The sequence below is a fragment of the Panthera onca genome, chromosome E1 (genome assembly GCF_046562875.1).
Source record: "Panthera onca isolate mPanOnc1 chromosome E1, mPanOnc1 haplotype 2, whole genome shotgun sequence".
Taxonomy (NCBI): domain Eukaryota; kingdom Metazoa; phylum Chordata; class Mammalia; order Carnivora; family Felidae; genus Panthera; species Panthera onca.
The window spans coordinates 40,919,861-40,932,928 of NC_138352.1; the positions used below are offsets into that span (position 1 = coordinate 40,919,861).

The 13,068-nt window shown below is 40.9% G+C and overlaps 2 protein-coding genes across 11 annotated transcripts in view; one reads left to right on the top strand and one right to left on the bottom strand.

The window, feature by feature from the left end:
- TADA2A (transcriptional adaptor 2A) overlaps window positions 1–9,242 on the bottom strand; it is a 52,424-nt gene extending 43,182 nt beyond the window's left edge. For 4 of the 6 annotated variants that reach the window (XM_078437432.1, XM_078437433.1, XM_078437431.1 and 1 more), the window contains exons 1-2: window positions 9,137–9,242; window positions 6,861–6,987 (exon numbers count right to left, since the gene is read on the bottom strand). In XM_078437432.1, the coding sequence (XP_078293558.1) occupies window positions 6,861–6,885 (25 nt within the window). In that variant the 5' untranslated portion in view covers window positions 6,886–6,987; window positions 9,137–9,242. Of the gene's footprint in view, window positions 1–6,860; window positions 6,988–8,742; window positions 8,947–9,136 lie in introns of those variants that run through there. The other 2 variants (XM_078437430.2, XM_078437429.2) reach the window with 2 other exon arrangements.
- A 41-nt stretch (window positions 9,243–9,283) lies between these two features.
- Window positions 9,284–13,068, top strand: part of ACACA (acetyl-CoA carboxylase alpha) — a 276,865-nt gene continuing 273,080 nt past the window's right edge. For 4 of the 5 annotated variants that reach the window (XM_060646608.3, XM_078437425.2, XM_081791233.1 and 1 more), the window contains exon 1: window positions 9,284–9,801. In XM_060646608.3, the coding sequence (XP_060502591.1) occupies window positions 9,764–9,801 (38 nt within the window). In that variant the 5' untranslated portion in view covers window positions 9,284–9,763. The remainder of the gene's footprint in view (window positions 9,802–13,068) is intronic. The other variant, XM_078437427.2, reaches the window with a different exon arrangement.

Below are 13,068 nucleotides of genomic sequence, written 5' to 3' on the forward strand. Positions count from 1 at the left end.
AGTTCATTATTCTCTTTTATTTATCTTTTGTAGGGCATTATTATTTCTGTTTCTTTAAAATCATGGGTGTAGATGTGCTATGTTATCTGTGTATTTCCTCTCCAAAGAGTGAAGGGGCTCTAAAAATATTCTAAAAAGAAAACATGGGGTCTTATAAGGCTGAAAACAACAAATCTAACCAGTTCCCTACTGATGAGCATTTATGTTGTTTCCAACTTTTCACTATTATGAAGAATGCTGCTGTATTCCTCAGAAAATATATTTTTCTAGAACTGTCAAGCCTACAGAGGGTTTTTGATACACGTAGCCAAACTCTCCTTCGCAGAGACATTCTACAACTTTTCTATAACCTAGGAGTATGGAAAGACTTTTTTGCCATCATTCAAAATCCAAAGACAATAAAAGGTTAGTAAGTTTGACTACATAAATAACAGGAACAAAAAACTTCCATGGCAAAAAATACCATAAGCAAGATAAAAAAGGCAAGTAGCCTAGAAGAAATTATTTGCAAACGTATTACAGATAAAGGGCTAAAGTCCCCGATATACAAAAAACTTTTAAAAACTGAGGGGGAGGGGCGCCTGGGTGACTCAGCTGGTTAAGCATCCGACTTCGGCTCAGGTCATGATCTCACGGTTCGAGTTCGAGCCCCATATCCAGCTCTGTGCTGACAGCTCAGACCTGGAGGTTGTTTCGGCTTTTGCGTCTCCCTCTCTCTCTCTACCCCCTCCTCAACTCGTGGTCTCTCTCTCTCTCTCTCTCAAAAGTAAATAAACATTAAAAAAAATAAAATAAAAACTGAGGGGGAAAAAAACAAAAATCCTATTGCAAAAGAAATGAATAACTAGAAAAAAGGGAGAAAATTTAAAAATGGCCCTCAAACATATGAAATGACATGCAACTGCACTCATAAGAGAAAGCTATAGAGATATAATTTCTCACCCATCAGATTGGCAAAAATTCAAAAGCTTGGTAATACTCTCTTACTAAGAATGTAGAGAAATAGGTATTCTCATATACTGCTAATAGGAATGCATTAGAACATTATTTGTAATTACAAAATACTACCTAGATATCCAACAATGACCTTTACAATCTAATATAGTATTTCCAAGAAGATACTATTAAGTGAAAAAAACCAAACTGCAAAAAAACTTACATAGGATGCTACCTTTCCTGTAAGAAATGAGAGGGGGGAAAAACCCAAACACATGTATATCTGCTTTTCTTTGCAAAAAGAAATAAAGGACAGATAAACTAGAAAACAATGAAGTTAGACACCTACAAAGGGGTGGGGAGGTGATGGAATGGAGTGGAAGAGACACAGAAAGGAGTAACAATTCTCTAAATATATATTTTTGTATAGTTTCGATTTTTGGAAGTGTATGTTATACAAATTTACAAAAAACAAATTAATAAATATAAAAAGGGAAAACAAAAAGCAGAATCAACAAATGAACCCGAAAGTACTTCAAAAGAATACTATAACCACACTGAAAAGGAAAAAAAATCCAAGTAACTTATGAACATTTAATCATAAGAATAGGGGGTATTCTTGGGTGATGCAGGGGAGAATTGCAAACAAATCCTGAACTTGTTGAAGTAAGTCTGTTACATGTAGCGGTATGTAAAAAGCAATTCTGAAATAATTTTGGATGTATTAAAAAACTGAGCAAATGAGTAAATGTGCTGATGTTGGGAGTCAAGGTTCTCACTGAGGAAAGGACATACAAATAAAGAATGGGAGAAAACAAGAAAAAAGCCTATGAAGATGAACGGGATGTATCAGTGTGAACGCATGATTTCTTAAAAGTGTATGTATGAGCAGATATAATGTATGTTGGTATATATGTACACAGCATATATACATATATTTCAGAGCTCTGTGGGCCAAAGGACCAAGATAAAGACATGCTAGTAGCAATGAAAAATGACTAGATCTTGGTCTCTAATGTCATTCCCCTCTAAAAGGACCAGGGCTCCTCAGAGAAGTGGCTAATTCCAGGGCTGGGGCAGGGGAGATACAAGATGCACCTGGAACACATAGCCAAAAAGTAAGGAGATGCTCAAAAAAAGTGATGGGTGTTACGTCACAAGGATGCAGGAGACAGAATGAAGGAGCTCTCACAGTGGTCAAATTGGGACAATCTGGGAACCAAAATAAGTATAATAATGAATTATAAACCCTTGAAAATAGGAATTCATGTGTCCACACTTAAGTCAAATAAATAAGGGAGATGGGAGGTGTCTTGATTATATAATCAAAAAATTATAAACGCATATCATTATATATATTATCTGTAATACATATAATTATATGAACAGATTATATAAGTGCTAACTAGCAAATTTGGAGAGTGCTGGATTTGGGGGGAAAAAACATCATTTTGCAACCATGACAGTAAAGATTGGATCAGGCAAAAATCATAATGGATGTTAAATCTAAGGAGAAATTTGATGAGGAGCAAGATATCTTACGGCCTGAAAGTGTCTTCCTATGGATTATTTATTATATGCAAGAGAAAAATACAAAGTATACAGTGGAGAAAAACAAACACCATGACTGGGTCTTCAAAACCATTATCACCAACGAGGGGTAGAGTAAGACCCAAACAAACCCAAAATGAGAAACCTCTATTTTAAAAAGGGGGAGGGAGGAAGGGTGGGCCTGTATTCTTCAAAAGTATCAACATCATGGGGGCACCTGGGTGGCTCAGTCGGTTGAGTGTCTGACTTCAGCACAGGTCATGATCTCATGATTCATGGGTTCGAACCCTGCATCAGTCTCTGTGCTGACACCTTGGAACCTGGAGACTGTTTCAGATTCTGTGTCTCCCTCTCTCTCAAAAGTAAGATAAACATTAAACAAAAAAAAAGTATCAATGTGACTAAAGACAAAGGCTGTGGAAATGTTTCAACTTAAAGAAGGCTAAAGAAACATAGCAACTTAATGTTAGACCTGACCCCTGACTATATCCTGTACTGGAATGAAAAAAAACACCATAAAAGACATTGTTGAGTCAAGCTTACAAAACTGAACAACAGATGGTAGACTGGATAAAAGTATTTTATTGATATTAAGTTCACTAAAGTTGATTACTGAAGTTATAAAACAGAATATCCCTATTCTTAGGAAATAAGCAATAAAGTACTTAGGGGTAAAGGGACATGATCTATGTCCCTTACCTTTAAATGACTCTGAAGAAAAAATGGGGTATCTATGTCTACCTATAAATATATAATACAGTATATAAATATATATTAGATTTAATATACATATTTATATACTTATAAAGAAAGAGAATACGTGCAAATGAGGAAGAAGTTAACAAGTGTATGGGGATTATTTGTATGATTCTTATTCTTCTAACTTTCCTGTACGTTTGAAATTATTTCCAGAAAAAAAGTTCCAGAAAAAAGTTTCAAAATTATTTTATTTTATATTTTTTAATTTTTTTAAAGTTTATTTATTTTGAGAGACAGAGGACATGAGCAGGGGAGCAGCAGAGAGAGGGAGAGAGAATTTCCAGTAGGGGCTCGACCTCACAAACTGTTGAGATCATGACCTGAGCTGAAACCCGGAGTCAGACACTTAACTGATTACACCACCCAGGTGCCCCTAAAAATTATCTTAAAAAGGGAAACAGGAGTGGTTTCTGTTTACACTTCCAGCATTAGAAAAATTCATTCAGGTTTTTTCCATATGTAAAATGAGAGATTTGAACTAGATGTGTTTGAAGACTTCATTTTGTCTTAATTTTATAGGAGTATGATGACAGAGTAAATAAGAGGCTTTTTAAGAAATTGCTGAGGGCATTCTTCTCGAAGCTAGAACAAGCAATCCTAAAATTCATATGGAACCACAAAAGGCCCCGAACAGCCAAAAGTAATTTTGAAAAAGAAGACCAAAGCAGGAGGCATTAGCCTCTACTACAAAGCTGTAATCATCAAGACAACATGGTATTTGCACAAAAACAGACACATAGACCAATGGAATAGATTAGAAACCCCAGAACTAGTCCCACAAAAGTATGGCCAACTAATCTTTGACAAAGCAGGAAAGAACATCCAATGGAAAAAAGACAGTCTCTTTAACAAATGGTGCTGGGAGAACTGGACAGCAACATGCAGAAGGTTGAAACTAGACCACTTTCTCACACCATTCACAAAAATAAACTCAAAATGGATAAAGGACCTGAATGTGAGAGAGGAAACCATCAAAACCCTAGAGGAGAAAGCAGGAAAAGACCTCTCTGACTTCAGCCATAGCAATTTCTTACTTGACACATCCCCAAAGGCAAGGGAATTAAAAGCAAAAATGAACTGTTGGGACCTCATGAAGATAAAAAGCTTCTGCACAGCAAAGGAAACAACCAACAAAACTAAAAGGCAACCAACGGAATGGGAAAAGATAGTTGCTAATGACATATCGGACAAAGGGCTAGTATCCAAAATCTATAAAGAGCTCACCAAACTCCACACCCGAAAAACAAATAATCCAGTGAAGAAATGGGCAGAAAACATGAATAGACACTTCTCTAAAGAAGACATCTGGATGGCACATGAAAAGATGCTCAACGTCGCTCCTTATCAGGGAAATACAAATCAAAACCACACTCAGATATCACCTCATGCCAGTCAGTGGCCAAAATGAACAAATCAGGAGACTATAGATGCTGGAGAGGATGTGGAGAAAAAGGAACCCTCTTGCACTGTTGGTGGGAATAGGAACTGGTGCAGCCACTCTGGAAAACAGTGTGGAGGTTCCTCAAAAAATTAAAAATAGACCTACCCTATGACCCAGCAGTAGCACTGCTAGGAATTTACCCAAGGGATACAGGAGTACTGATGCATAGGGGCACTTGTACCCCAATGTTTATAGCAGCACTTTCAACATTAGCCAAATTATGGAAACAGCCTAAATGTCCATCAACTGATGAATGGATAAAGAAATTGTGGTTTATATACACAATGGAATACTACGTGGCAATGAGAAAGAATGAAATATGGCCCTTTGTAGCAACGTGGACAGAACTGGAGAGTGTTATGCTGAGTGAAATAAGCCATACAGAGAAAGACAGATACCATATGTTTTCACTCTTATGTGGATCCTGAGAAACTTAACAGGAACCCATGGGGGAGGGGAAGAAAAAAAAAAGAGAGAGGTTAGAGTGGGAGAGAGCCAAAGCATAAGAGACTCTTAAAAAATGAGAACAAACTGAGGGTTGATGGGGGGTGGGAGAGAGGGGAGGGTGGGTGATGGGTATTGAAGAGGGCATGTTTGGGATGAGCACTTGGTGTTGTATGGAAACCAATTTGACAATAAATTTCATATATTTAAAAATAAAAATAATAAAAGAAAAGAAAAGAGAAAAGAAAAGAAAAGAAAAGAAAAGAAAAGAAAAGAAAAGAAAAGAAAAGAAATTGCTGAGGGGCTCCTGGGTAGCTCGGTTGGTTAAGCATCACCTGATTTTGGCTCAGGTCATGATCTCACAGTTCGTGGGATTGAGCACCCCCATCAGGCTCTGCGCTGACAGTGTGGAGCCTGTTTGGGATTCCCCCCCTCTCTCTCAAAACTAGATAAACATTAAAAAAAAAAAAAAGAGGGGAGCCTGGGTGGCTCAGTCAGTTGGGCCTCTGACTCAAGGTCATGATCTCATGGTCCGTGGGTTCGAGCCCTCCATCAGGCTCTGTGCTGACAGCTCGGAGCCTGGAGCCTGCTTCAGATTCTGTGTCTCCCTCTCTCCCTGCCCCTCCCCCACTCACGCTCCGTCTCTCAAAAATGAATAAATGTTAAAAAAAAGAAAAAGAAAAAGAAACTGCTGAAGAGGAAACAACACCCAAAAGTGCCTTTTTATTTCTTCTCATTGGGACACTACTAATACCTAACAAGAGAATTCCGATTTCTCTTATCAGAAACAAAGAAAAGACAGTGTATTTTCTTCTCCATAGCTGTAGCTGCCTGAATTTATTTTACACATATACCATAATTCTCTGCATTATTACTACAGTGGTTCACTCTTAGAACACAAGTTCCACCTTTTTAAAAGAGAAGGGGGGAGAGGAGCATGTCTTTTATCCTACCACTGATGTTCTTTTTTTTTTTCTTTTTAATGTTTTTATTTATTTTTGAGAGAGAGAGAGAAAGAGAGAGAGACAGCAAGCAGGGGAGGGGCAGAGAGAGGAGACAGAATCTGAAGCAGGCTCCAGGCTCTGAGCTGTCACAGAGCCCAACGCGGGGCTCGAACTCACGAGCTATGTGAGCTTTGGCTCACACCTGAGCCAAAGTAGGTCGCTCAACTGACTGAGTCACCCAGGCGCCCTGCACTGACATTGTTTCTTATCAAGGCATCTGAAATATGTTATTGTTCTAAAGAGTAATCCAACTGCTTTCTTAAGTCTAATTGCAGGTTAATCATACTATGCCGGAGCACAGTTTTCTTATGAGACCTAGAGTGATATGTTTATGTTATTTGTTTCGTGGACAATCCAATAAGTATTGTTAACTTTTTTAAGTTTACTTATTTATTTTGATAGAGCGAATGGGGGAGGGACAGAGAGAGAGGGAGAGAGAATCCCAAGTAGGCTCCACTCTGTCAGCACAGAACCTGATTCAGGGCTTGATTCCACAAACTGTGAGATCATGACCTGAGCCAAAACAAAGAGTCAGACATTAACCGACTGAACCTCCCAGGTGCCCCTAAATATTGTTAATTTTATTCTGATTTTATACCGTTATTCCTTTAGGATCAGATTCTCAGGGCTTTGTTTAACTTCAAAGTGCTTATTTTTCTTCTTTGATCAATTCTACTTCAATTTGCTGTTAATATTCGCCTGGGACTTGTTCCCACTATACTTACTGCTGAAGGAACCCAAACGGTCCATTCTCTAATTTGCAAACAATCTTGCTTTGATCTTCCTCAATGCAGTGCTCCTTTAAAAAGAAGTCAGAACTGGCCAAAACATACACCAAAGCTTGATGCCCTCCTATGAACATAAAAAGTAGCACACCAATCAGGAAATAATTCAAAGAAATAAGATACAGAGAAGATGATGCAATGTACTCAATTCTGCCACATCCTAGCTTTGTAATGATAAGCAAATTATTTTACCTCTATAAGCCTATTTCCTCGTCTGTAAAGTGGGTATGATAAACAGTATCTACTTCCTAGAGTTATCATGAGGATTAAATACCAAAATCCATATAAATAATGTACCATGGTACCTGGTACATTATCCACAGTAAGCCCTTTATAAAGGTTATATATCTCTAATACACAACTACTGTTTTTCTCTACCCAGTATTACTTCTCTCCTTAACACTCTTTGCTTTGGTAACCCCACTAGAATGATATGAAATGTGGATGAGTCAGTTTCCCAATCACAATACTCTATACTTCATCCCCACAGCTAAAGCAACCAGCTATCTTATGGAAATCTGAATCTTCAGTAAGACATGGAAGGAAGAAGGCAGTTGGAGCCCAGTCATTCACTAATCAAAGAATTTGGTCCATGAGCTCTGGCTGTTGAGATCCCCATCCCCAAGGGTGGCCCAACTGTTTAGTTTTTCTTCTCATTTCTCTACCTTTCTAATAATAGTTTAATATGAATGAGTTTCTTTTTAGTAGAAACCAAGGAACCCTGTCTATTACAACATACATTTGTTCACTTAGTTACTCTTTGAACAAGTACTTAATGTTTGTACAATGTACAAAGTATTTTCTTGAAGGTAGAAATGAAATCATATTTCACACTAAGCCAAGAAAATATCCATCTTTCTTCTATAGTCACATAGCTCCTTAGCTATCTCCTTTCTGACATTTTTCATTCTACTTTGTGAGGATTACTTCTGGATGCATATTTTTTCCATTTCTAGACTAAATGAAAGCAGGGACTACTATCCAATACACATCTGCATGCTTTGAAGTGCAAACACAGAGAAAGAATAAAGAAAATGTAATGGACAAATGTTAGTTTTAACTAAATGTTCATCTGTAGTTCTCTTGGAGTGACTTCTTTAACCTGGTATTCTGAGCTTAAGGTATAATTAATCATTAAGTCATATGACATTCAGATAGCATTGGCTAGCAACAACTTGTCTTTTCTGAAATGGGCTGGGATAGGATGGTTCTCTGCCTGCTCTAGTCCCAGGGAGTTAGTCTCTGAAGAAAAATGGCTTTAGCAAGAGGTATTATGTACTCAGTAATAAAATAATGGCCAACATTTACTGAACTTTTCTTATGTGCCAGGTACCGTTGTACCACTGTATGTGGATTATCTTTGAATCCTCCCAACCTTCTCAGGCATGCTGCTTTTTTAAAGAAGGAAGCTCTGAGACTACTACCTGCACAATGTCTTAAAGATTGTGAACAAAAGGGACATTTCAACAGAGGTTAACAGAAATGATCAAATAAAGGATGTATAAACACTCCACATCACAATCGCAATATCGCAATAAGCGTAATTTTCTTTTTGCCCCTCCTTTCTTCTCACAAGAGATATTTCTGACACCAACATCCATGAAAGGATGGGTGGTGGCTCCAAATTAACATCTGCCAAATTCAAAGTCACTGGGAGAAGGAAGGCAGGCACTGTGAAGAACGGCGTTCTGTGTGGCGCGGAGGATAGGTGCAATCTTTGGAATTTTGCAAACAAGGATGAGTTCCTCGCTTCGTTCCTTATTGAACTGTGTGATCTTGGGCAAGTCATTTCACCTGAGCCTCAGTCGGCCTCAGCTCCTACCTAGTGTGCGAGGCCCACTTGCAGATTGGAAAAGTAACGTCGGTCAGGTGCATGGCCCAGAGCTGCTGTTGCTAGCGTAATTAGGCGCGCCACTGTACAGACAGGAATCCCGAAGCTCTAAGCCGCTCACTGCCGCCCAGGGCCGCCCAGGGGGCGGGGCGCGCCAGACTCGCCGCCAGGCGGGGCCGAGGGGTCAGGCCGGGCCCGCGCCGCCCTCCCGCAAGCGCGGCGTAGCCCCACACCTCCCCACACCATCCGCCCGCCTCGTCCCCCAAGCCGCCAGGGCTCAACGCCCGACCCCTCCCCCGCCGCAACTCGCGGCCCCCGTCACCCCCTCGGCCGCCAGAGAGCTCGCGCCCCGTCGCCACCTACCCCACAGTGCCTCGTGCCTCACCTCGTCGCGTCCCTTTCTTCCGCGCCGCGGAGCCGCCTGCCGCGCGCGCCCCCGGGCGTGCGTGCTCGTTCCCGAGCGGCACAGGCGCGAGCGCGCCGCCGCCGCCCTTTCCCTGCCTTCGCTGCCCCGCCGTCGCCGTCGCCGTTGCCGCCGCCGCCGCCGCCGCCGCCCCCGCCGCCCCCTCGGCCCGCGCCCAGGCCTCGCCGCGCGCCCGCCGTGGTCCTCTGGCAGAGGCCCGGAGGGGGGTAGGGCTGACTGAGTAGCTTGCCTGACTTGAGTCCGGGCAGCAGTCACTTTTGCGTGTGGCGCGTTGCGGGTCGCCAGAGGCTTACCGGTGCGTGGCGCCGTTCGATCCGCGCCAGAGTGCGGTGAGGTGGAGCGGGCCGGTACCGTCCTGCTTTTGTGTTTCTAACATTCCCACCCCCCGCCCCTGTTGCAGCGAAGGAAACTGGGGCCAGTCGGGTTTTGCAGTGCTGCTCGTGGATTAACCAGAGTGACTGAATAGTGTAAGGGTAAACAGGGTACGTTTTATTCAGATGCTTCTGGAACGTCGAAATTCTCTTCTTTGGAAAGAACCATCCCCTCTTTGGGCTTCAGGGGCCCAGATAGAGGCGCAATGATGAGAGGATGTGGTGGTCCACTCTGATGTCAATCTTGAGGGCTAGGTACGTTCCAACATCTCTTTTTACTACTACTAATTATTATAATAGCTACCATTTGTCGAGTGTTTATTGCATGCCAGGCATTGTACAAAGGCGCTTACATCCATGGTGTCATTTTAATCTTCAACCTTGTGAGGTAGGCACTATTATTATCCCCATTTTCCAGGTGAAGACGTGGAGACTGGCTTATAAATAACTTGGGATCACGGGGCTAGGAAGTGTTGGGAAGGGGATTCAAGCCGTGGTTAATTTCACCGTTATGCGGTTACATCTGTTTAGAAGTCTGTTTCATAAAAATGCCCAACCTCTCTTTGAATTCATTTGCATTTTCTGCCGGTGTAGCCTCCTTATTCATCTTTCAGTATATGAATACTACAAATTCATTCTGAAAAATAATCAGAAAATTCACACAAGCGAACGTAATGTGAAAACCAGCTTCTACTGGTGTTAAATAAGCAGTTAACATTTTGGTTATAGTCTTCCAGACATTTTCCTATGCATCATGCCAGTAGATACATTATAATGTAGTTTTACATTTGATGTAAATCAGAAAATCTATTCAGTCGTTTATTCAACAAATGTTTAGTGAGCAGACACTGTTATAGGTGCTGAGAATTCAGCAGTGAACAAAACAGTTCTGCCTCATAATAGTGGGAGAGATTGACAAAACAGTACACGTATTACTAGATAATAGATAATGTCCAGTAATGTGTCAAGTTTATGAGGAAAAATAAATCAGAATGAAGGGATAAGAATGATGTGGGCATGGCCTTTTAGATGAGGTAGACAAGGAAGGCCTCTTAATTGAAAGAGCACATAAGCAGAAATCTAATCATTAAACAAGGAAGGCAGCACGTGGGTTTCCAGAGGGAAACTATTCTAGAAGAGAAGCAGCAAATTGCAGTGGCTCTGAGATAGGGACTTGCTTGACTTGTTGGAGAAGAAGCAAGGAGACCGATGTGGCTGCAGCACAGCAAATTAGGGAAATAAGTTGGGAAAAGGCAGAAACCAGATCATGCATCATCTCATAAGCCATGGTTGGACTTTGGATTTTGGAAGGATGTGGTAGAGTATCATGGAAGGGTTAAGAGGAAAAGAGTAATCGGATTTTTGTGGTTTTTTTTTTGACTGAAGGAAACTTTTATTTAGGGTTTAACAATTCAGAAAACTTATTTTGCCAAGGAGTGTGCATTTGGATTTTATTTATTTTAGAGCAGTTTCTTTGCAGAGATGGCTCATGAAAGACTCTATGATGTGTGGTGTGGGAGGTAATGAGATTTGTTTTGAAAGGATCACTCTGGCAGCTGTGTGGAGAATAGATGGTGGAAACCTTAAAATTACTCTTTAAAACATAAATTTTCCTTTTACACAGCAATCGTTCAACAGATGGTTTATCAACATTGGTGTTTCACCTATGCCTTTACACCTCTGCAACCACTCACATCTTTACAAAGATGAGATAGGGTCAGTCACTTCAGGCCTTATCTTCATGTCTTTCTCGCCTAAACTGAAGGTTTTTGAGACTGGCTTGGGCATATATCCAGATCTGGACGTCATGATTGTCGAATATGAGTCATCAGTGTTGTACTATTGTGGAAAAAACAATCCCCCACATAATCCTGGGATCTATTTGTTAAAAACGTAGCATTCAAACACCTGAAAATCATCCTCTGCTTCAATTGATGTTAGGGTCTCATTAGAATTCCAAGTCCCAATTTAGTTATTGTGCTTAAGAAAGATGTGGAGGAATTTTTAAAATGCCCAGTGAGAGAAGGATAACACTGATTAAGGCAATGCTTTTCTGGGGTTTTGCCTTCAGCAATGTAGTGGATAGTGGCATCAATTTTAAGACCAGCTGAAGGGAAGTGAAAGACCAGCTGTGGGAAGAAAAATTAAAAGTTCTGTTTTGGATTTGTGTTTTGCAATCTCAGTGGAAATGATATATGTAAATTTAGAGCTCAGAGGAGAGGCTAGAACTAAAGTTGTATAACCGTATTAAAATTATTTCTTTACATGTGTGTCTTCTTTAGACAGAGCTTGAGGACAGACATTGTCTTTTCTTCTTTGTAACTTCAGTGCCTTTATATATAAGAAGAGAAGAAGATACCTGCTTTCACTGCAGGTCCAAGCACCTGAACATGACTTAAAAGTAAGGTGACCTGTGATGCTAGGGTGGCTCGGTTGGTTGAGCATGGGACTCTTGATTTTTGCTCAGGTCATGATCCCAGGGTCATCGGATCGAGCCCTGCCTCGCTGAGTGTTGAGTCTGCTTAAGATTCTCTTCTCTCTCCCTCTGCCTCTCCCCAGCGCTCGCTCTCGCTCTGTCTCTCTCTCTCTCTCTGTCTCTCTCTGTCTCTCTCTCTCTCACACACACACACACAATAAAAGTTTTAAAAAAAAAAAAGGGGTGACCATAAGTCCCAATTTGCTCAGGTCAGTTCTGATTTGTTTTTGTCCTCTTATAATTAGTAATATTGTCCCATTTCACTCTCAGAAGCATCTCAGTTTGTACAATAAGTTATATAGCCACTGTTTGTAGAAAGACCTTCAGGGTCTAGAATCTTCCTATCTCTTTGTCAGCACCACCCCATCCTATTCTTCATTTCCCAGCCCAACAGAAATACCTCCATTTCTCCGTATGCACTCTGATACTTCCAGGCTTCCTTTGCCTGGTTCTTCCACCTCAACCTAGACATCGCTTCCTCAGGAACATCTTTCCTGACCCCCCTCCCTGCCCCCAAACTCTGGGTTAAGTAGCCGCCTTCTCCTCCTCCTCCTTCTTCTTTTACTTTTTAAAATGCTTTTATTTATTTTGAGAGACACACCATGAGTGAGAGAGGGGCAGAGAGAGAGAGGGAGACACAGAATCTGAGGCAGGCTCCAGGCTCTGAGCTGTCAGCCTAGAGCCTGACTCGGGGCTTGAACTCATAAACTGTGAGATCATGATCTGAGCCAAAGTCAGATACTTAGACAACTGAGTCACCCAGGTGCCCCATAGGGTAGCCTTCTGAACATGTTTCTAGAGCACCTTGTATTCAACTGGTTACAGCCTTTTCTTCCCTCACTAAATATGTCTGTAAAGGAACCTGAAAAAAACTTCATAAGACAGAAATTTACATTAATAATATCCAAGATCAGTTTATGTTGAAGTAATATTTTTGAAGGTTGAACTTTAGGACAGATCGATGTCACATCTTCGAAGCCCTTCCATTCTTAAATTTTTTTTAATGTTTATTTATTTTTGAGAGAGAGACAGAGCATGAGCAGGAG